The sequence below is a fragment of the Zootoca vivipara genome, chromosome 14 (genome assembly GCF_963506605.1).
Source record: "Zootoca vivipara chromosome 14, rZooViv1.1, whole genome shotgun sequence".
Classification (NCBI taxonomy): Eukaryota; Metazoa; Chordata; class Lepidosauria; order Squamata; family Lacertidae; genus Zootoca; species Zootoca vivipara.
The window spans coordinates 6,649,905-6,674,130 of NC_083289.1; the positions used below are offsets into that span (position 1 = coordinate 6,649,905).

The 24,226-nt window shown below is 46.0% G+C and overlaps 1 protein-coding gene across 3 annotated transcripts in view; it reads right to left on the reverse strand.

Moving 5' to 3' along the window:
* Positions 1 to 7,114: 7,114 nt before the first annotated feature.
* Positions 7,115 to 24,226, reverse strand: part of CGNL1 (cingulin like 1) — a 74,415-nt gene continuing 57,303 nt past the window's right edge. For all 3 annotated transcript variants that reach the window (XM_060282599.1, XM_060282597.1, XM_060282598.1), the window contains exons 12-19: positions 23,925 to 24,095; positions 21,929 to 22,090; positions 19,877 to 19,966; positions 15,127 to 15,210; positions 13,042 to 13,166; positions 12,011 to 12,119; positions 11,080 to 11,243; positions 7,115 to 10,455 (exon numbers count right to left, since the gene is read on the reverse strand). In XM_060282599.1, coding sequence (XP_060138582.1) covers positions 10,320 to 10,455; positions 11,080 to 11,243; positions 12,011 to 12,119; positions 13,042 to 13,166; positions 15,127 to 15,210; positions 19,877 to 19,966; positions 21,929 to 22,090; positions 23,925 to 24,095 — 1,041 coding nt within the window. In that variant the 3' untranslated portion in view covers positions 7,115 to 10,319. The remainder of the gene's footprint in view (positions 10,456 to 11,079; positions 11,244 to 12,010; positions 12,120 to 13,041; positions 13,167 to 15,126; positions 15,211 to 19,876; positions 19,967 to 21,928; positions 22,091 to 23,924; positions 24,096 to 24,226) is intronic.

Sequence of the window (24,226 nt, forward strand, 5' to 3'; positions counted from 1 at the left end):
GAACTTTGATGGTTCTGTAGGGCAGATCAGAGTATATATTGTATGAGACACAGTCAATATCAAGCCACTTTAGTGCTTAGTTGCAGATTATATAAACAGTTGAAGGGGATAGATTGTGGATTAAAATATTATTAATAATACTTTTAATTGGACAAAAATTAATAATTGTGGACAAAAATATTATTACTACTACTGTCTCTCTTAATCTGAAACTTTCAAATTTGCTTCAAATGGGCACTTTCAGAACTTACCAGTATACACGCTCATATCAATAACACTAAAGGTGCTTCCTGGTTGGAGTGTGTGACACTGATCCAGGTTTTCTTTGTGTACACATGACAAATGAGCTTTCACACATTTATGTTTACTTCAGTCATTGATATTCATATTTGCTCTGTCCACAGTAGTGGATGGGACTTGATGAAATGAATTTGTAGGTTTCTTTGAATTTCAACCCCACAAACACTTCTTCCACACCCTCCACTTCCTTTTTCTGTTCTGGGTATGTACCTGTGCACATGAACAGTGCCAGATCTGTACAAATGTTTGCTGTAGGGGTAAAACTCTGCCCTGCTGCCCACTCTATCTGGTTGTGAACTCCAAGCAACAAATAATTTTATATAAATCCTCCTCCCATGAATTTAACTCCCATTAATCCTTTTAAAATCTATTTGAGCTAGAGGACATCATCACATCCTTTGGCAGTGAATTCTGTTAGCTAATTGCACAGCATGTGGATAACTTATTTAATTTGTATGCTGCCCTTAGGAGTATATGAGGCCTTAGGGGAGGGGTAGTACTTCTGGTGAGGACATGATGTGCTCCTTCTGGGATAGTTTGCCCATCTTTGGTCCCCAACCTGCACTCAGCTCTCACCTGTGGCTTCTAGAAGCTGTCAGCATGTGACAGTGGCCACACCCTGGGAAATGGCTTTGACTGGCCAGCTAAACCAGGTGAGAGTAGCCAATGGATCTCAAACCCTTGGTGCATTAGGGACTTCCCATGTATGCTAAGACAGGCTCCAGCGGATTGAGTGGATGAGACCAAGGTGGTTCTAACAGTCAAAAAGGCAGTTTCTGCATGTGCTGTAGAGGAAAGTGAGGGGCAGATTGGGCTCGTCAATGTGGAAAGGTAGCCCATCTAGGGGAATGAAAAAACTGATCTGAAACCTCTGCTCCCTTGTGAGATATCTTCAGGATAAGAAAAGGCTAAGGAGTAAATTCTACACAAATTGGAACGGAGTCCCTAAGATGGTTGGATGGCACATTGTATGTTTCCTTCTGGCAACACCTGCAGTCAAGCTGGTGCCAAACATTGCTCTGTTTTCCCTTGGATCACATCAGCAAGGCTGAGAGTGGGGGTCTTGTCATCTGGCAGCCCAGGACCTCCGTACACACTTCCCAGGCTTGTGTAGTGGGAGTGCTTTGACCTCATCCCTGGAGGCGCACTCTTGAGACAGACGGATGCCAACCAACACTGCCCTTCATCCGAAGATCACAGGGTGGTTCACTTTTGTTTAGGACCTATTGACTATTAACTTAATTGGGTGACCTTGAATTTTAACAATGTAAGAGTGCAAGAGAAATGTATGCACTTCCTTGTCCTGTGGAAATGACCACCGGGTGTGAGGCACAACACCGCCCATGCAGATAAGCCAAGGCTTGACCTTCGGGGTGTGAGACAAACCACTGCCCACAAGCAAGCCGCAGCTGTCTGAATATTATGCCCTCGGTCAGTGCCAGTGTGGTGTAGTGGTTAAGAGCGGTAGACTTGTAATTTGGGGGAACCGGGTCCGCGTCTCTGCTCCTCCACATGCAGCTGCTGGGTGACCTTGGGCTAGTCACACTTCTCTGAAGTCTCTCAGCCCCACCCACCTCACAGGGTGTCTGTTGTGGGGGAGGAGGGGAAAGGAGATTGTTAGCCGCTTTGAGACTCCTTCAGGTAGTGATAAAGCGGGATATCAAATCCAAACTCCTTCTTCTCGGTCTCACCTTTGGCTTTCTCAGTAGTCTACCGTGTTCTGTCTGTTACCTTTGCCTCCCTTTGGAGAGGCATGGCTCACTTCCCACTTGGTAGGAACATGACGTGGTGGAGCAGGTCCCGCAAATATCAGAGGAAACATATGTGTCAGCTCATGATGTAAAAGCACTAAAGGTCAGACTGTTCCTACATGTGTGCATTTGTGCTAATAAAAAGGGCTCTGCCAAGCTTGCCATTCAGCTTGCTTTCGCACAGCTCACCTGCAACAACTCCCTGACTACGTGTGCTTCACTACATTGTCCTATTAAAAATTTATTTCTAACGACTGAATATTAGCATGGAGAATATGCTCAGAAGGAAGAACTAGAGATCTGGTGACCAAGTGACTTACAATTATTCCAATAGGAGGGATCATTTTGTGATAGGTTTTGTAGTACGTAGCAGCACCCATCATTTAATGAGAGGTCCTACTCTGGAGAAGACATGGAAACACACCCAGATTTCTTAGTTATGTCCTGAGTAGCTCTTCCTAGTATTTTCAAGCATCATCCATTCTGTTCTACAGTTCAGTAACAACCAATATTCTCTTGCATATGAACTCTTTAGTAGTACAGTGGTACCTCGATTTATGAACACAATTGGTTCCGGAAGTCTGTTCATAAACTGAAGCGTTCATAAACTGAAGCGAACTTTCCCATTGAAAGTAATGGAAAGTGGATTAATCTGTTCCAGATGGTCCGCGGAGTACATAAACTGAAGCGGACTTTCCCATTGAAAGTAATGGAAAGTGGATTAATCCGTTCCAGACGGGTCCGCGGAGTACTCAACCTGAAGCGTACTTAACCCGAAGCATGGGTGTAATTGGTTCCGGAAGTCTGTTCATAAACTGAAGTGAATTTTCCCATTGAAAGTAATGGAAAGTGAATTAATCCATTCCAGATGGGTCCGCGGCATTCGTAAACCGAAAATTCGTAAACCGAGGTGTTCATAAGCCGAGGTTCCACTGTAAATCAACAGAAATTTACTCCTCTAATTTCCACAGAAATAGGCTATTTCACATAGATCTGATTCACATACCAAGTTAAACGGTCAGACCAAAAGCAATCACATAACCAGCCTAACAAGATTTTCCGATTTAAGTATGTCGGAGAGATGCTAAGATCCAGATAATTTTCAGACTAAAGCTTTCAGAGTTTGAGACTGACCTTCCAAAGCAGACAGGAAGCTCTATCTTCCCATGGTTAAATTGAAATGTGTTAACTGAAATGACCAAGAGGTCTAGCATCAGCCTACTATTCATACAACACGGATCCATCCTTCTAGCCATTGTTGGCTTAAAAAAAAAAAACTCTGAGTCCAGGTTCAGACATAACAATGTTAAATCATGACTTAACTAACAAAGGAGCAGCAAAGTACACAATCTTATTTCCCGGAGACCACACATTTGTGCTAAATCATGGTATGGCTTAGTGTTATGTGTGAAAGCCCATGTGTCATTTTTAGGAATGGCCACAAATCAGGCTGTGAAACTGATTTCAAGTGAGGTTGCATACCATGGTTTGACTTAACCATGGTTATGTTACCACATAAGTTGTATGTCCCATGAAGATGGAAGCCTTCAACACCTGAGCCTCCCTGTAGCTTATCCTCATTTCAAGTATCCTTATTTCTTTTAACAGTAATTTTTATTAGTTTTCAATTACAGTAATTCAATAATATCCTCATCATAACAATGCCAAATTATAATACAATTACTAATCCCAATCATTTAAATGCCAAATTACATAATTTAGGTGGCCTGCGTGCTAGCATTGATGGTTTTATTATTTACTTTGTTTCTGCATTCCAAAATCTTATTCATCTCAATTACATTCCAGTCAAAATAACAATCCCTTATACGACAACTGCAATGTTAACGACATCCATTCGTCTTGACACCTTAAATGATTTATAAATCTATAGGTGAAACATTCAAACTATCTTTATTCCTCCTGTGTGTGACAATTATTCTGGTGATGGTGTTCCTTCGTGTCCTTGTAAAATGTTTTATCTATCTTTTCCCAGCCATTGCTGCCCTCCATCCAGCAGCTTCACTCGAGGCGGCAAATTGCTGTGCACCCGGGGGCGGGGCGTCGCTTGTAGCGTGCATGTGTAGCATCACTACGCATGCGTCATTACGTAACCACATCACACATGCGCTCTACGTAGTGGGTAGCGTGCCCCCCATGACTCCAAAGCTGAGCCTCCAGCCTCTCGAGCCCGCTCAGTGTGGTGGGCGGCGGCAGCTGTTTACCAGGAGGCTCAAGGCTTGGCTTTGGAGTCGGGGGGGCACTACCCGCACGGTAGCAGCAGCAGCCCGTACCGACTGCGCATGTGCATGTCTGCGTATGTCTGTACGGCGCACGGGGCCGGAGGCGAGGGGTGGGGAGGGGCACGCCGACTGTCACCCCCCCAGGCTGGAACCTGGGGCGCCCCACCCCCATCGCCCCCCTTGCTATGCCCCTGCCTCCATCATGCCTTGGGTGGAGCTAATATGTCATTGTTGTTTCAGAAGTCAAGTATTAAAATAAAATCACTTACTTTATACTCAGATATATGTTTCATAGTGGGTCATACCCAGAGTAGACTGACTGGAATCGATGGACGTGACTGTTTTAAACTAGTTGACTTCAATACAGTAGGTATATTCTGAGGCTGACTTAGTTGGAAACAATGTTTTGCATTGTATTGTTTTATATTCCTTTTTTTGCTTGCCAGCCAACTGCTGAAGTCGCACAACTGTCTCAGTTGCCATGTTACCTCCTACCAACCTGCATGCACAGGTATGCCAAATGGGAGAAAAAAGGAACCAACCATCACATGAAAAAAGATGGTCCATTAAGTGGGTCTCATTTTGAAAGGCCTCATCTAACCCCCTCTCCACTTTTGTCACATTTTAACTACTACAGTGGAACCTCGGTTTTCAAACGTAATCCATTCCAGAAGTCTGTTTGACTTCTGAAACATTCGAAACAGGATCAAAGGGTTGGCTGCAAAGTCAATGGGAAAAAATGAAAAATGTGCCCCAGAAGTCATTCGAAAACGGAAGCATTCACTTCCGGGTTTTCGGCGTTCACTTTCCAAATTATTTGGCATCCAAGACGTTCAAAAATCGAGGTTTGACTGTACCGTACTAAATTTCTCCTTTGACACAGGACATACTATTTTATGCAGTGCTATTTTCTGGGGGTACTTAGGGGTATGCTGTACTGGCACATTTTTTTTCTAGAAGGAAAGCACTAGTTTAAAGTGTGGCATTTACTGTAACAACTTCATGGTGAGTACCAGCACCGTTTTTTCTAGAAGAAAAGCACTGCTTTGATGTAGTGTTACGACAGCTCCGCTGCTAACCATGCCTGTTTTTAAACAAGTTTTTGAAAAAGTGCCTTGTAGCTAGTTTGCTACTGGATTAAAAGGTTACCACCATTTTTGTTAATCTCAGTGCAGACATAACATGGCAACATGCTTAATACTAAAGAGGTAAGGAGATAGCGCAGGAACCCACAGGATGCTTCCATTCTCTCATTGTGAAGAGATGGAGGGAATGTTATTCATCCATTAGGCCTATTCCTATTGACTCATTTCCATGGTTCCCACTGAACTGTCTTCCACTCTGCCACCCTTAACAATGTTCAAGATCAGGCATCCCCAAACTAAGGCCCAGGGGCTGGATGCGGCCCAATCACCTTCTAAATCCAGCCCGCGGACGGTCCGGGAATCAGCATGTTTTTACATGAGTAGAATGTGTCCTTTCATTTAAAATGCATCTCTGGGTTATTTGTGAGGCTTGCCTGGTGTTTTTACATGAGTAGAATGTGTGTTTTTATTTAAAATGCATCTCTGGATTATTTGTGGGGTATAGGAATTCGGTCATATATATTTTTCAAAATATAGTCCGGCCCCCCACAAGGTCTGAGGGACAGTGGACCGGCCCCCTGCTGAAAAAGTTTGCTGACCCCTGTTCAAGATCCTACTGTTTGGGCTACCACTGTCCACTGGGTGCCTCTACTCCTGAGAAAGAGAGTGTTGGAACTGCACAAAGAGACTCCAAAGTTGGATGATATTTAGCCAATGTAATTTTATTTCAGAATGACTAGTCTTTTACAGATTAAGCATATCTGGAGGTAGCTGCCAAAATTATTTGATTCCTCACCTCCCCACACACAAATGGCTTGAGTGAATCAGTTTATGGGCAGAGTCCACAAGGAAATTTCTCTTGCATGAATCCTTGACATGAACAGGGACTTTGGAAGGGAACCTCCTGGTAGATTCTGCCCTATATTTCTGGAAGGACAGCTGAACACCAGTGTAAAATAATGTCTATATGATAGTTTCAGAACAAACATAAAACCACAAGAGGTAGCCTCTATTGATTGTCAACACAATAGGCTTCCAGTTTCTTTTTCCCTTCTAAAAATGCTGTCCGAGTATGGTGCAATCTGCCTCCTACAGATATGAGTGACAGTCCTCTCGTTGATGCTGATGGGCTGGAACAGAGAGAGAGGAAGGACTGAAAAGAACGTTGCTTGGCAGGAACCACAATACCTACTGGAAATCCTGCACACTTACAGCACAAGTTATTCCTATTAACCGGTATGTACAGATTTCTCTTTGACTTGAGGCAGAAAACCCCAAATGGCCCCTTGCCTCTCACTCATGAACATCAGGCACCAGCCACTAAGACCTTTTCCTATGCGGTTACATTGTCACAAGATACTGTACTGTTTCATAATTCACATTTGTTTTCACAGGATTTGCGCAGTATAACCTCCCTATTTGAACAGAAATAGTTGCCTTATATTGAGTATCATCTAGCTCGGTATGATCTACTCTGATGGGTAGTGGTTCTCCAACATCTCAGGTAGGTTCCCCCCCCCCAGCATACCTGAGATATCTATAACAAGTATTTTGAAAGTTCTTTACACAGCGCATAGTTAAATTATGGAATTCACTCCCAGAAGAGGTAGTGAGTGTCACTAACTTTGATGGCTTTAAAGGAGGATTAAACAAATTCATTGATGATAAGGCTATTCGTGATGATAAGGCTATTCATGATGATAAGGCTGTTCATGGTTCTCCCTCCACTGTGGGAAGCAGCGTGCCTCTGAATGCCACTTGCTGGGAATCGCAAGCGGGAAGAGTGCTGTTGCGCTCAGGTCCCACTCGTGGGCTTCCCATAATAGGCACCTAGTTTATCACCATGAGAGCAGGATGCTGGGCTGGAAGGGCCTTTTTGGCCCCAAGCAGCAGCGCTTTTCTGTGTTCATATGGAGGGGTTAGGGACTGAACCGGGGCCCTTCTGCAGACAAAGCTGGTGCTCTGACGGTACCTAGAATCCCCTTTCCATTCCCTACATCTGCTGCCCTATAAGATGGACCAGCCTATTCTGCCAATCAAACTTCCACAGGAAAGCCACTTGGGTGTTTTCAGATTCTTTCAGACCTCCATGGCACCCCAATTCCAGTTCTCTCGAAGCCTCTACCTGCCCCTAGGAACTCTTAGCATGAACAAAGTCAGGCTACAATCAAAAGCCAGCTGCTGCAGCAGCACTCCAAATGACTCATTTGGTGCCCGGGAGCTGCCATTTCTAACTGGATCTTCAGTGCCTGGATTTGGTTTTGCTTATTTAGATGATCAAACAAACTCCACAGACTGATGTCCTCCCCTGCCCATTTTCCTTATAGCCCTGGCAACACATCTAAAGCTTCTTCTCCTATTAAAGGGTACTGCCAATTTCGGGGTTGTGGGGAATTTGGAGGGTTAATTGTTTTTATGCAAGGCCCAAGCCATACAAACAATGGTTCACCTGTTCCAATACAAAAGCAAAGTTTCCTTCATCAGGAATGGTTCCTTACCCTTCATTTTTAATTGGCATATTTGTTCCCTTAACAGTGCTACTGTGGACCCATATGTAAAAAAAATGCTTCCAAAATTTTCATTGTTATTATAACCATAGTTACTTAAAATCCCAAGTACACTTGAGACATACTTGTTTTTGTTGCTAACTAGGCAGCACACGGATGGCACTGTGGATTAAACAACTGAGCCTAGGGCTTGCCGATCAGAAGGTCGGCGGTTCGAATCCCTGCGACGGAGTGAGCTCCCATTGCTCGGTCCCAGCTCCTGCCAACCTAGCAGTTCAAAAGCATGTCAAAGTGCAAGTAGATAAATAGGTACCGCTACAGCGGGAAGGTAAACAGCGTTTCCGTGCGCTGCTCTGGTTCACCAGAAGCGGCTTAGTCATGCTGGCCACATGACCCAGAAGCTGTACGCCGGCTCCTTCGCCCAATAAAGCGAAATGAGTGCCGCAACCCCAGAGTCGTCCACAACTGGACCTAATAGTCAGGGGTCCCTTTACCTTTAGGCAGCATCCAACTGGAGTCCATTCTCAACATCTTGAGCAGTGGATTTCCAAAACTGATTAACTCCTCAAAGTTGGCCACCTACTATAATTAACATGTAATTCAGCATTCATCAGTATAGCAGTTTGATGAATCAGGATGCTCCCTTTTGTAAAATACCAAAGCTGCTATGTCACCAGAGTGGCTGATCTGTTCCCCTCCTGATGATGTGGGACTGCAGCTCCCATTAGCTCCAGTTAGCATGGCCAATAGTCAAGAATGGTGAGGGGAACTGTAGTCTAACATCATCAGAAGGGCCACAGGTTAGCCTCCCCAGTGTACACAAAAGCATGTTTATAAAAGCCTGTAGATAAAATGCAAAGTCGGGGTGGGATAGCTGTTCCTTATATGCTTGTTGTGCAGTTCTTTGTAGTCCACAACAGTAGATTTGGTAAACCATTTAGAACTAAGTGACTTGTTTTAGCTTCTGGTCCAATACATTAGCGGCTTAAAACACAGTGAGGTTGTTTTCCCCAACCCCATATGTTTTGAGTTGCATTTGCATGTTGCTGTGCACACCAGAGATGGGGTAGTGTCTTCACCTGATGCACATTACCTGTTTGGTTTTCTGTGCCTACAACCCCTTCCTCCCCCCTCCTCAGAAAATCCTATTCATGAAGGCATGAAGGTGTCGTCTGCACATGCACAATGACTGTCTCAAATGTACAAACCTCAGCTTAACTGCAGCTTAAGTTTTCAGAATCGGATGGAAGCTGGTTTGAGGGAAGTGCATCAAACAACAAGATTTCTCAAGAAACTCTAAGATTGATATAGAATATGGCTAACATCATGTATACCCAGCTTCAAACACCCGAAGTGGGAGTGCACTAGAGCTGGAGTAAAGAGTCGGGGATTCTGTACCTGGCTGTAGCAGGAAATCACTTCACCTGGTTCGTTTGCTCTCAAGGGCTTTGCTGGGTCAGAATGAAACGGACCAATTGAAAAATAGGGGGGCTTTGTTGAGGGGAAAATAAGTTGCAAATCCAGAGGAGAACCCTTTTTTCTCAACTCATTTTTCATGAACAGCAAGAGGATTTAGAAGTGAGAAAAGCTCAAGGCACCACAAACTGCTGCACAGTACTTCCATATGTCAGGAAAGCCTTGCTGAGATCCTTGGGAGCTCATTCCTGTGGAGGTCATTGCTCCTGGGATGCAGACCTAGCTCCCAAAATTCTCTTTCTTCACTGAAACGGCAGTAAGGACTGGGGACTGGGATAGCAGCATCCAATGCTTCTGGTTCAAAACTTGCTCTTTGTGTTCTATGAGCCCTGTGAATAAAAGCTTTTCTAACCCTCCCACAGTTAGAAAAGCAAGACCTAAAACCTTGCTTGTTGAATACTTGGAATGTAAGGCTTTTTCAAGCTGAAAAATAGTATGATATTTCAGCAGAGATTTCAGTACTTTGCATGTGCTCTATAAAAACAGGAAGCTTTACAAAAATAGCACTAGTGTGATCAATTAAAACATCTAATTTAAAATATGTACATTCTATACAGTTTCCTCTAGTTACATCGGTTAAATACCCCTTTTCTCTCTTAAAAAATAATAATCTAGCATCCATGTCAGATGGATGCAGCTTAACCATGCTTAGAAACAGAAGGCGCCGGCTCCTTAGGACACAATTTTAGCAACCATCCTATTTTTGCTGAGAAACGTCATCCTAATTTAGCGGTGTACTGTCTATGGCTGCAGGCCCCTTTGGGTTTGGAAAGCAAGTCCTTTGTGTTTTAGGTTGTTTATTTCTGAAATATCTCAAGTCTGAAAATGGCACACTGTGGAGAGATATATAAATGCCAACCAGCACCAATATTCCTGCAGCCATTGGCTTCCAGAGTCCGTAGCTCATTGCTTTTCAACAATGAAGGCTGAACATCCACAACTCATGGAACAGCTGAATTTTTAGCTTTTGAGATCATCGTCCTTTAAGAATTTAAATCCTGACGGTGCTTCATAAAGGCTCTCCCCATCAGTGCTGAAGTTGTCGTCGTCGTCGTCAAGGTCATTCAGCATTTTACTAGAGGTCTTTTTGTGCCTGCTAAAGCAAAAATATATAAACATGTTAGCGTGGCTTTATAAGCTGGCTGTCAACATTTCGACTGCTTTCATGATGTATTTTAAAGACGCTGGTTGATTTGAATGAGCCATTCCAATGCCTACAAAGCTAGGAAAATGGGTGCAACTGGCTCCTCCACAGCCCTGGGGGGAAACACCAGAATGAGCACCGCAATCTTGGGCACGTGCCCCTTTCTGCAAAGCTCCTCTTTCTCTGAATGTTTACACAAAAATAAGCTCCTTGTCAACTCAGCAGTGGAGGTTCTGGCATGACACTTAAGTCCAACATTTTGCTGGAAGGAATTTGAGGGAAAGCTCCAAATTTGGACATTTTAAACTAGTTCCCAGCAGAGGGCTGAATGTTAGGGTAGGGGAAAATCCAAACCAAAGTGCCATGGAACCCCAAAATTATAAATTGGAAGGGACAGGGACAATCAGCTTGGTTAAGGTTTCCAAACAAAGATTATTGGATCCAGAATGAGGAGAATGAGTTGGGTCATACAACCCATGAGCAAGAAGCCAATGCGGCATGTGGAGCTGTGACTTTCCACATCTTGGGAAGGGTTGATGAAAACCTTTCTGGGTCCCAAGGCTCTTCCTTTCCCACCTGAGTTCCTTTTTGAGTGCATTCAGCTGCCCTTGCAGTTGGTCATTCAAGTCAACTTGCTCTTCCAGCTCCCTCTGAAGCTTTTTCTTGGTGCTCTCAAGCCTATCTATTTCTTCTTCTGCTCCCTCCACCTGGCGTTTCATTGCTTTCAAACGCAAGCTCAGCTGAGAAATAAGAAGAAGGGGGCCAGTTAGAGCTTGGGAGAACAAGGGGTCATTCATCCTCAGTAACCCTTGATGGAGGGCATGGAGCCTATGTGAGCAATGGAGCAATCATGGGAAATGCTATGTTTATGGTTAGAAGAAAACTTAAGCTCAAAGCCTTTGGGAACTGGATCCAGATGAAGGACCTGCTCCAGAAGTGACCAACCCTCCACGGGGTCCCTTTGACCAAGTATGTATGCATGTATGTATGTATGTATTTTATCCTTTGGAAAATAAACAGGGGTCACTAAAGTGGTGTGTATGAGATGTTGCTGGACTGCAACTTCCATCATCAACATCATCACTTGCTGGGCTGGCTGGACTTGATGGGAGTCCCAGCCTCTGAAGGACACCATGTGGGCTATTCCTGCTTTAGAACAACAGAAAGCATTGGATGCCACATACAAGAAAAAGCAGAGGTGTACTCGGTGCTTTTTCTGGGGGTACTCAAGGGTATGTAGTACTGGCATCTCCCCCCCCCAAAAAAATGCTAAAAGTGTGGCACTTACTGTAACAACTTCACGGTGACTACCAGCACCTTTTTTTTCCTTAAAAATGGAAGCCATTTCATATTGTGTAATATTTTTTACGGTTTTAGTGTCTTTAGTGAGTTCCTGGGGCGGCTCACAGTCCCAAGATGAAGGGTGAGCTATAAACGTAATAAAAGTACATTTGGGGGACAAATCCTTGGTAACTACAATAGCCCAAGAGATGCTTTTCTTCCTTACCTGGTCCTTCTGATCCGTCAGAGAGAGATGCTCATCGTCCACTTGCATCATGACCTCCTTAACTTTCTTTTCAAGCCGGCGGTTACTCAGCTGGAGGTTAGCTCGATCCCTAGGAAAAGAGAAGGGCATACTCACAGATAGCAAGGTAAGAACCAAAAAATGTTCAACTTACCTGGGAGAAGGACCCACAATTGAAAATAGATGACTCAGAGTAGAATGCAACATGGGTACTTAAGCCCTATAAATCAACCTCAGCTTGTGTAAGGGAATGTTCCTTAAAAATTCTGCATGGTAGCATCTTACTCCTGGGCCGCTTTCTCACATGACATCAATTGCCCCACAGGACTGTTGGTGCAGCTCCGGTAGCTCCATTTTTGTGGGAATGCCCCTGACATCCAAATTTTGGAGTGGTGTTTGTGAAGTGTTTTTTTTTAAATACTCCATCCAAGCTTCCCCCCAACTTGCCATTTTTAACTTATGGGATGATCAAACAGCAATTTTCAGATTGAATTAGCTTCTTATATGGATGCCAGATACAATAATCTCTTCTTTGGCCCAGAAATGAAATACATTACTGGACTTAAACCTTTCATTGTGGAAAAAAAATATGTTGACTCTGGCTATTGCAGAGAAAACAACCCATAAATTACATGTCTCTCGGGGTAAGGAAGACCTGGAACACTTCTATATCAAAGGCCTGTCTAGACAAGTGGGAAGGTGGGAAGTCTGCCAACCGGGGCATGGAGACAACAGCCCTTCCGTATGGTGTGTCTCCAGCATGAAATATTCTGATGTCCTGTTCTTCTTATATGCGGCTCTGCTGTTGTGTTATTTTTACTGGATGGGTGGATTATAAACTTTGTATTGATTTGAAATATTGTAAGCGGTGCAAATTTTGAAATAGTTTCAGTTCTTTTTTAAGCTAACAGAGGTGGTGGGTCTCCAGTATTTAGATGAGAGGCCTTTTGTGACTCTTAAAATAGATGAATATCTGGGACATCATGTTTGGGTGGTCTTGCAGTCTGCTTTACCTCTCTTCGTTCTCCAGCCGCTCCTCCAGTTCCATGATCCTGGTTTCCATCTGAACTAGAAGCCCTTCTTTGCTGGTCTGGTAAGAACCTTCAAGGTGAAAGATCCGGCTTTTCAGGTCTTTGTTCTAGAGTAAGAATATGCAGAGCTTATTGAGCAGATAAGTCTGTGGACAAATTAGCAATGCAGCACTGGGCCTGGACAGTTGCATGCCCTAGACCAGGGGTGGCCAACTCCGAAGAGACTGTGATCTACTCACAGAGTTAAAAACTGGCAGTTCAAAGTTGTTAAGCTTTTTTTAGGGAGGAGGAAAGCCCCATTTTTTAGGGGTTCAGGTCAAAGTTGTTAAGCTTTTTTTTAGGAAGGAGGAAGGCCCATTTTTAGGAGTTCAGGTCAGAGTTGTTGAGCTTTTCTGAGGTGGAAGGAAAGCCCTCTTTTTGGGAGGTGAAGGGCTAAAATGTTGAGCATTTTTTAGGGGAGCCAAAGTTCTTGAGCTTCTTTGGGGGGGGAGCCAGTGATTTACCACAGGCGTCCAGTGATCTACCAGTAGATCACGATCTACCTGTTGGATGTGCCTGCCCTAGACTTTTTGAGTGACGAATGGCATCCATCTCTTCTCCCCAGTTAATATGAGTCACACTCTGGCAGAAGTGTCTCTCATTTTGATTAATGGAAACCTCTGAAGGGATTGTGGCCCACTGCTCAGATCTGACCTTCGTGACTTCCAGGTCTGATGCAAAGTGCTGTGATAACCCTGAAAGCCCTTAATATTCTTCAGAAAGGATCAACAATTCATATCAACCTGCCTATGCCTAACAATCTGCTTCACAGGACCTGCATAGGTTGCTGGGCACATGGAACAGGCCCTTCTCTTGAATGGCCCCACATTTGTGAAATTCAGTCCCACAGGAAACCAGGGAAACTTCACCCCTTTATATTTTGAAATGGGCCTTAAAGACCCACCTCTTTTGGTGGCTTTTACTGGCTGGCAGAAACAACAGAGATTTGGAAGTTATAGATGTGAAGTTTCTGTATTTCACAACTTGTAGTGAATGTCTTGCTGAAGATCAAGGGTGCCAACTTGAATAAAATATTGGGGGGGGGGTCCAGCTAAGCCCCGCCTCACATAATCAATCACAATACACAGTGCACACAAACCCTATTTGAATAGGAATGACCATCAACCTGGGGGGGAAGTCAAATATTTTAGGGGGCGGCGGAAGGGACCTTGCCCCTAGGAGTTGGCTCCTATGCTAAAAAAAATAGTGTAGCCCTTGGAAAAGGATAAACACACACTTAGGGATCATCCACATTTCATATACTGCCGCACTTTTCAGGCACAGATCTGTACTTTAAAGCTCTTTGTCCAAGGATTTTTTTTTGTTTTTGACCCAGTGCTTTCCCCATGAAAACCCACGTTTTACCACTGAATTGGAGCAAAACGGCAACCTGCAGAAAACTCGATTGCCATTTTCTCCAATTCAGCAGGCAAACACAGGTTTTCATGGGGAAAGCGCTGGGACAAAAAAAGAGAAACCGCTCTGACACAGAGCTTCAAAGCTGGGCCTGGTAACATGGCACAAAAGGATGTCTGGCTGAGCCTTTAGTTTTGGACAGCTAAGATGCATGTCCACCACTAGGTGGCACTCTGCTCCTTATGGTAAGTGTTTAAGCTGGGATGGCTATGGGTGGATTTTTTCCTGTGTAATTTCCAAGAGAAGAGGCACTGGTGTCCAAACCTGCTAGGAGGCAGCCCTGCTCCTTAACGCTGAAGGTGTGGGTCTAGGCAAGCCTTCCCCAACCTGATGCCCTTCAGCTGTTTTGGACAAAACCCAGCAGCCCTGGCCAGCACAGCCATAAGATGCTGGGAATGATGGGAGTACAGCTGTGGGGGTGGCAGCCCAAACTACCTGAAGGGTTCTAGGCTGGGGGAGACCTGAGCCAGGCTCTGCCCACTCAACGGCACTGGGGGGGGGCACTCAGTACACAGTCTGGGGCACTGCCTGCTAACATCCACATTTCCCATTGCACGGTCCAAACACCACACCCAAGCTGAGCCTGAGCACCAAAAAAGCTGCAATCCTTGCCTGTCTCTCCAGTGAAATCTTGTCACACTCCAAGTCTTGCCTCGCAGCCCTTTCCTGAAGTAGCTCACTCCGCATTTGCTCAATCTGTAGGTGATAAGCAAAAGAAAAAGAACAAATGGTAGCAACCTAGCAACACGTCTTAACACTCTCCTCTACAGCTCCAGGCAATGCCGTAGAATTGCAGGCACTAAAAAGAGACCTGCCGGTAGGTCAGACCAAAGCGGGCCTATCCAGTCCAGCTTCCCACAGTGGTGAACTAGGGGCTTCCTCAAAGCCCACAAGCAAGGCACAAGGGCAATAGCATGTCCCTAGGTGTGATACTCAGCAGCTGGCCTTGCCTCTGATCCTGGAAGTAGCACACAGCCATCATGGCTAGTGGTCACCCACTTGGCCACAGCTAAGGGCATTTCCAGTCTGAAATGGGCAGGGGGCACAAGTGGCAGGAAGGGCAGCATGAATATTAGTATGAGGATGGACTAGGATGGGAAAGAAAGAAGCATCAGGCTTGCTCAGGGACTGCCTTGTGGAAAAAGAAGCTGGATGGGAACGGGAGGAGAAATTGTAGCTCAATGTAGCGCAGCACACACTTTGCAAGAGGTCCCAGGTTAATCCCCAGAAGCACCTCCAGTTAAAAAAGGCTCAGATTGCAGGGAATGAGCATGGGACTTTTCTCTGCATGTGCCACCACTATAGAGAGCCTCCCTGCCAGTCAAAGTGGACAGTGCTAAGACAAACAAATAGTCTGGCCTGGTGTAAAGCTGCTTCTTAAGGGAGGGAGCTATTCCTGACCCAAGGGAGCTGTGGGGAGGGCAAAGACCAAATAATGGGTTTGGGTGCAGACAAAGGGGGCTGGCAAAGGAGGAGCTTAGCCACAGAAAGGGGGTCAAGAAGGAGCATGAAGTGGGGGAAGTAGAGTTTGGGAAAGCGAAGTCATTTTCTTAAGGTAAAAAAACACAGCCACACAAACACCGAGAGAGAGATGGAATGAGATACTAGCACCCTTTTATAGGAAAATGAGGTCAAAGAGGATCCCAGTGGAAGGTTCCGTTTGGCATCATATCCAAGGCACAGGGTCTGTGTCCAGGTTTAAGGATATTAAACTGCTTTTGGGGCAGTTCCCTACAAAGTGCCCATCCCAGTGTGCACCAAATTCCAAACGACAGCATATGCACTCCAGATGCACACACATACACACCCCAAGTACCATGAACTTCTGAAACCAATGTTGTTGTCTGGACATTGGAAGATCTTGTTATGGAGTGCCACCCCTACTTCCATCTTTTACAAGGCCCTTTTTATTGGGGTCATGCAGAAAACTCTGCTATAATTGCTTCAGGAGGCCCAGACAAAATGAAAGAAAATTCTGAAGGGGAGGGGGGAATTAATGAGCAACTAATTAAAGATGCAGCTTTTAAATGGACGATGTTTGTCAGTGGTCTTGGATGTAGCTGGTCGCAGTGAGGTTCCAGACACTGAGCTATTGTCTCCTCTGTGTGCTCAGAGGCTGTGAAAAATGTGGGCGGCCATCCCTGGGTCTCACATTAGGGATGGATGTAGGACAGCAAGGGGTCCTGAGGTGATGGATGCTGCTGCTGTGGTTGTTGAAGGATGCTTCTGTGTAGAAGGGTCAACACAGAATTGTCTATTGGTGGACATTTCCCCCAAAGGCCGGCTTGTGGTGCCAATCTCACTGTGCCCAATGCTGAGGGGTCTGAAGCAAGGGTCTCGTCAGGGTTTGCTGGGCTTCTCTGAATTGCAACCTTTGGGGCAGGTTGTCATTTGGATACGATTCTCAAGGGGTGTTAACTGAGCTGTAGGCCATGGGAGGGTCTTGTTCTTTCTTGGTGGAGACAGTGCTTTTTTCTGGTGGGGGTACGCAGGGGCACGCATAACCCCCCCCCCAAAAATTTAAAAATTAGTTTCTTTTCTAGCACAGTGAATCGTCAGTTCCATTGCTACCCCCAATGGCGGCCTCATTTCCTGTCACGGTGTCTCACATGGAAGCGAGCATTTAATGTGTGAAGTAGGAGTTGGAATCTAGCACGGTGATTGGTCAGTTTCATTGTTACCACCTCCGATGGCGGCTTCATTTCCTTTCCTGGCGTTTCCCGAGTCTCAGACGGAAGCGAGCGTTACTGCGAGCTGTCAGCTGTGTAATATGAGGTAATGCATGTTCTTTGTACTTTTGTCCATTTACTGTATTTATTTCCCCCGATTTGAACTATTAAATGGTGATTTTCTTGAGTCAAAATGAGAGTACCCCTAAACATTTTTTTCGGGGGGGGGGAAGATGGCTGGAGAAGATCAAATTTGGTGAAGGATCTAGGGGCAGGTTCCTGGTAGCCCCAGACTGACACATCTTGGCCACTAGGACAGAAGAAACATGGGCCTACTGTGCCCTTCTGCATTTTTTATCTTCTCCTCCCCAATGCATCAAAGATGTTCTAATTCTATGACAAGCACAAGCATTAACTGCACCACTTCAGGTAGCAGCTGTTCCAGCTGGAAGGGAGGCCCATCGAAGAGCAAGCACGTCCGGTCCAAGGGGCCTTTATTAGAGAGCTTGGTGCTTTGGGTCTGTTTCTGGACAAGGCGCAGCTGCGGAGTTCGTTGTCAAGGAGAAAAGTAATTTGATTTCTAATAATAGCCTAAAGACGGCTGCAGCCGCTGTCTTCCGTCTCCCACTGGGCACACGCATGTCTCAGTAGTCCTCGAGAGGGGAAAGCCAGGAGAAACTAAATCCTCACCCCTCCCTGTTTCCTGGGCTGCCTGACTCAGCAGAAACACTCAGCTGCTCAATAAAGGGAGCTAATGGAAGCGTGGATGCCTCTCTGGCCAAAAAAAAAAAAAAGCCGGCACTTCCCACATTTTCATCTGCCTGCTCCACGCACCTGCGTCAAGTGAGGAGCAGGTGTGCAGCATCCACTGGGAGTGCTTTGCCAAAAGAAGCAAATGACAGCCCTGCCAATGTAACTTCATCCTTTGCTCATTTACTGTGCCATTGCTATGGAAACAGGCCCCTCAAGAGAAGCTGCTCCGGAGTCAATTAATTCATGTTCAGTCGGCTTTATTTCTTTGGTCGTCCGTCCCCCGGCCCCAGTTGTTAGTTGCTGCAGGACGAGAATGCATCCAGGCAGTAGAGGAAGAAGGGCTGCTATTGAATCCTGGCCACCCAACTCCCTAGCACAGTGGCATTGCCAAAGAAGGCTCTCTCATATCCACAGCTGGACTCGGGTTCGAGTCACCCCTGCAGGCTTTGCAAATAATAATATAGGATTTTGTTCCTGCTGATAGTGTCATCCTCAGCCTTTAATCCCCACCCTTTAATCAAGGTTTAGGGACTGACTAAACAAACACAGAGACACAACTGGTTCTCCCATCTCCTTACATTTTTGCAAAAGCAAGCCAGCATCTCCCCTTCTCCTCTTTACACCCCAGCTCAGATGCCAACAACACGATGGGAACACAATCCAGGGCCCTGGAGTCCCACAATCACATTTCAATTATTTCTTTCCTCTCAAAGCCACCTGAAGGATGGGGCTATGAAGAAGCTACAACTCTCACCTGCTGAGCTGGAAGAGCTGCCATTAACTTCAAAGCAGAAATGTGCAGCTTCTCAATCATGACAAACAGCAGTTTAAGGAGTTAAATGCCCCATAAAACTTAGGCAATATTTTCTATTTAATGCCGATCATTCTACAGATTAGTCTCCATTAACTTCATATTAAGAGAGCTTGCCAGAAATGGGGGAGGGGGAGTTTCCTGGGTCACCCAAAGGTTTGCCAACTTTTCAGTCAGCCCCTGCCGCTGTCACTTCAGCAGCAATTAGCAAGTGGTAACAACATTTAGCTTCATCCATGCCATGGAAATGACACCTGCACACTGCCACAGCCCAAACCTTTGTTAAAGGCACAGGGGCAAACCGGGCTGGGTCAGTTGGCACCCTTAATCAACGCGGTTGACCAAAACAAACCCATTATTAGTCCTTGCTTTATTGTGAATGTTTAGCAGACCCTGAAATAGTCTCCTGGGAATCCATCCTTTGGCCATCCTAGCGTTGACTCAGAACAAGGAAAACTTTGTAACTCGTATAAAATTAGGGGCTCCAGAGCCTTTGGGGCGAACACCTATTTTGCCCTGACCCAACACCCCGCCTCCCAACTTACATAATATGCTGCTGGTCAGAATGTTGGCGGTTTGCGTTTCCTTTAAAACTTCTGATTTAAAACTACAGCTACATCTCTTGGAGGCTACCTCCATTCCATGACCCCAGGCACAGAATGGGCTGCAGCATCCACACTGAACACTGGCATGGTCTGTGGATCCAACAAGGCAACTCCTACATCCTTTGCCCCCTTGCCATACCCCCACAAAATGCTGCATAAATACAAACAACTTTTAAGCAGGAGAGAAGGCTTGTACATGCCCAATTAGAACCAACAAGAAACAGAGGGACTCATTGCCAGCTGCTGCTGCTGCTGCTAGAATGCTGGACTCACATTCCTGGCATGGCCCCCAAATTCACCCTGGGCCAGTCCTACTCTCCCAGTGCCACCTGACACACAGAGTAGCTGCAAGGATGACACAGGGCAATCGTCTGGAGCAGAATGTGAATGGAATCCCTAGAAACACAGCTGAGTAGTGGCTGGTGGGTTGGGCCCAATTAGAGAACTCCAGAGGATTGTCAGGAATCTTAATGTGCTCCCTCGAGCCAGAGCTGCCCATTGGAGAATTCCCCCTGCTCAGGTACCTGCTCTCTGCACCTGCTGATCCTTTCAGACAAGACGTCTGAATTGTTCCGCTCCTCTTCAAGCTCGAGTTCCAGCTGGGACATCTTGTACTAGGAGAGATGACACAACATTGGCTCAGTGCAAAAGGCTGCTGGCGAAAGGATGGCTGAGAGTGTCTCCATGGGAAGAAGGAGTGGCAGTGGGTGAGCAAGGCAAACTCCGGAAGGTAAGAATTCAGGACTAGAAACTGGGTGAGGACCAGCGTTTTTCACCAGGAAATGATGCTGGTACTCAGTGTGCCATTCACAAGGCGTGCCAGCCTTGCTCTAGAAAGAGGCGAAGTCCCATATGCGCCCCTACAGCAGCTGCAGCATCTCCCCTGGAGACACAGCCAGAAAGGCGTTGAGGTGGGAAGAGGAGAGGGAAACCAGAAGCACCTTCCTGCATGGCTTCTTTCCCTCAACCCCTTCCTTTCTGTTCTCAAAGCTCATTGGCCGCTGGCGCTTCCCACCTTTGCAAATCATGCCCCCAATGGCTTGCAGAGTTGCCGGTCACTGCTCCCCACCTGCTCAGCCACCCACCAATAAACCAGCTGTCAGTCACCTTCCATATAACAGTCTCTCTCATGGGTCAAATCAGAGTGGGCAGAGGAGGCAGTGGACTCGGGGAACAGCTGGGGTAGAGGTTTAAGTTCTGGAGATGGGATTGGCTGAATAAACGGCCATGATGACAACAGCAATGACAACGATGATGTTTGTCACTGGCAATGCTAAGAAACTAGAGGAAGTGGGAAGCAGGGAAAGGAGGTCCTGGAAACGCTTCCAAGGTGCAGAGGATTTAGTCATTGCTCTCTTGCTTTAAGCTGTTGGGAAACGGTGCTTTTGCGGCATACTGGCATGAAGCAAGAGGGGGGAAAGCACTGGCGAGGACTGTGCGCTCCCAAATGTTTATCTCAGGAACGGGGAACCTGTGGGTCTCCAGAGGTTTATTGGGCTCCAACTCTCATCAGCCCCAACAAGCATGGTCCATGGCCAGGGATGTTGACGGCAGTTATAGTCCAACATTAACTAAAGGGTTACAGGCTCCCCGTCTCTGGCTTACACTGATCATCATTCAACATCTCTCAAGCTTAAAGGAATCAGCAACTGGATGTGAAATCCCAAAAAAATTCTCTGGGGCAGTTCCTTAGGGCAACCAGAGTTTCATTCCCCTCAGCCATGTTGGCAGCATCACATGAAGAACCCTGGAAAACCAGAGGTCCACATCTGGCACAGCCCACAGAGTTGGCAGCTTTTCCCAGACCAAGGGCAGTCTTCACAGTTCCTGGAAAAGGGGTCGGTGATGCCTTGAGGGGCTTCTACATACTCCGGCAGAGCTGTGAGTGCCAAAACATAGCTTAGCTGCTGTTTGATGATTACACTACCATTTTACAGTTCCTTTTTGTTTTATATTGTCATCTTTTTGGAATACTGCCTAGGAAACAGTCTTTGGAAGTGTGGCCGGGGGTGGGGGAGTGGGAGAGAAAAGGGCTGGGCTGAATGTACCAGCAACCTCAGCCGGGTACTTTGAGGGGCCGCATTTGACGGAGTGTAAATGGAGCAGGGTGAGATTTGAAACATGCGCTCCCGGAGCCCTTGCAACTCTGTCTGTGTGTAGGGTGTGTTTCTGTGGGTGCTCTGCCGTGTCCCACTGCCAGGGAGCCTCTGTTCTCGTTCATGTGTTTGCCAGAACAAAGGAAGTGGGATGGGCCAGGGACGGCCTGCTCCAGTTCAACTAGCCAGCTGATCACATCTGGGCAACATGTCTTTCCCTCTCCAGGACTGTATGAAGCCAGAGAGGAGGGAGGGAGGGAGGGAACATGCAAGCAAAGGCCAGGCAGCTAAATAGTCTTGTGTGAGACAAGCGAGAGAGCCAATCAAACCAAACCTCATTGGCCTCTAGTGATGCTTACGGAATGGAGCTGGAGCTGAAGCCAGGACTCTGGCCTTCTGGGGTCAGTCCCCTTCCCCAAGTTCATCTTCCTGGTGGTGCCTCAGCTCTCTCCCACCCTCCACCCCACTCATCTCATCTACCTCCATGATCTTGTCTTGTCTTGCTCTATCTTCTTTCAAGTGATTTTTGGCCTCCAGTTCATATTCCAGGGCTTTTACAGTCTGTTCCAGAAGCTGTGTTTTGGTAATAGCCTCATCTTGAGCTCTCTGGTGATCTCGTAATTCTTTTTCCATAAAATGCATCTGAAAGAAGAAATTGTGGGCTAAAGACGCCCCCCCTAGGTAGGAGGCAATCACTAGTCTGGTCTGTTACGGACAGAGAAACTTATAGGGCAAAGTAAATCCATCTTGCATTTTCCAAGTACAGATTCATGGGCCCATCTGCTATTATAAGCCTGACTTCCCTCCAAGCCTGATTCAAAGGTGAGAAGGGGCAATGGATCCCCACAAGGCTAACTGCCCACCCCTTGAACAAACCACCTTGCCCTGTGCAGGAATCCCGGCCTAGCTAGTGTAGCAAGCAATCCCATTTGGGAGGTGTCTTGTGAAAATTCACCTGTCCAGCTAACACTGAAAGCAGCTTAACCATTTTGGGGTACCCACTCCAGTTTGAGAGGAAGAAAGTGATTGCTGAGATATGTAGAAAGCAAAGAAAGGAATTGGTTACAGAAAGAAATACCAAATAGGGCAGCTCTGTTTTCCCAATATCAGGAATCTGTGGCCAAGTCAGCAAGTAAAAAACTCACTCTAGCCTTGTGAAGTAGGTATGCAATGGAGGTTGAGACATTTGAGACAGAAACCTCCTGGGACAACCTCCCCCAAACTGGTACCTTCCAGATGTTCTGGACTACAACTCCCATCACTCTCATCCAGCACAGTTGTATGATGCTAGGACTGATGGGTTTTGTAGTCATTGAATCATAGAGTTGGAAGCAACTGCAAGGGCCATCTTTTGAGTGCAACCCACTGCAATGCAGGAATCCCAGCTAAAGCATCCATGGCAGATGACCACCCAACCTCCAAAGCACCTGAAGGGGACTGGGTTGAGGAAGGTTGTCTAAAGAAAACGGGAACATGAGCAAGAGAGGCAAGGCAAATGAAGATCCAGCAGTTTGTCCAAAGGAACAAGATATCTGGAAGTTGCAGCTCATTAAGCAAGTCAAGAGACAAGCACAGCTTGGTACAAATTGCTTTTGGTGGTGTGTTCTGTGCTTATGGACTTTCTTGGGTGACTGTGTTAGCACCTCATGTGGAAAAAGATTATTTGAATATAACACTACTTCCAGTTTCAGAATCTTAGATTTCTGTAAGATCCTGTTCATGGATACAGCTCTAGATATAGTGTGCAGATTAACAATCTCCATGTAATGTTTCTACGTGGAATCACTCACGTAGGGACTTTTTTAAAAGTACCAGGCTCTTTCATGAGCAAAGTCTGTTAAGACAGAACTTGCACTTCTTAACTGTTTGTATCAATGATCTTGTGTGATTTTCTTCCAGCCACAAGATGGCAGCATGCCAGTGGTTTTTTGGGGAGATAGGGATGGGATGGGATGGGATAAAAAACATTCTAACTAAACAATCCTAGTTTAGCAAGCCTTAGAATTAGATAATAACTCAGTAACCCTGGACAGCAAGCCAAACCCTCCCTTCTTCCTGGAGCTTCTTTACATCACCAGTGACCCTTAAACTCATTATAGGCTTTACAGTCAGTTACTGAATCATGCTGGAATACAGGATTCTTGTTGGACCACTTTGCCCAGGGAGGTTCCTGTGTAAATCATAACATAGAAAATGGCCCATTTTCAAAGATGAAGAGGCCACATTCTTTTATATCCTCCATTGATAAGTTCTCAAATTTTTGTAAAACACTGAAGCTTGCCCAATGTGTCTGTTCTTCCCTCTCTCTTGACCATGGCAGACCAAAACAGGACACTTGCTGGCAAGGGCTTGGATGGAGCTAACTCGGGTGAGACTGGGATTTCTCTTTCTCTCTCCCTGCCCGCCCCGCCCCCCAGCAAAAGTCCACATTGTCCCAGAGAATCAGGATGATTCTTCCAGGCTGAGGAGCCATTACCTCCTCTTGCATCTTGAGGGATGTCAGGTGGGCCTTTTCCAGCTCCAGGTTTTTGTCTTTCAGCTGCCTGTGTGTCTCGGAAAGCTCCCGGCGATTCTTCTCCTTGTATTCATCAAGCTGGTTCTGGAACTCCAGCGTCGATGTTCGTGAAACCTCAATGATTTCTGCCATCTAGCAAAAAAGGAAAGGAAGTGTTAGCAGGAAACAGGAAGCATTCAAAAGATGCCCAAAGCAGGCCCCCATCATCATTCCAACTACAAAATGGCATATCCAAAAGCTTTAGGCTGAACACAGAAGCCCAA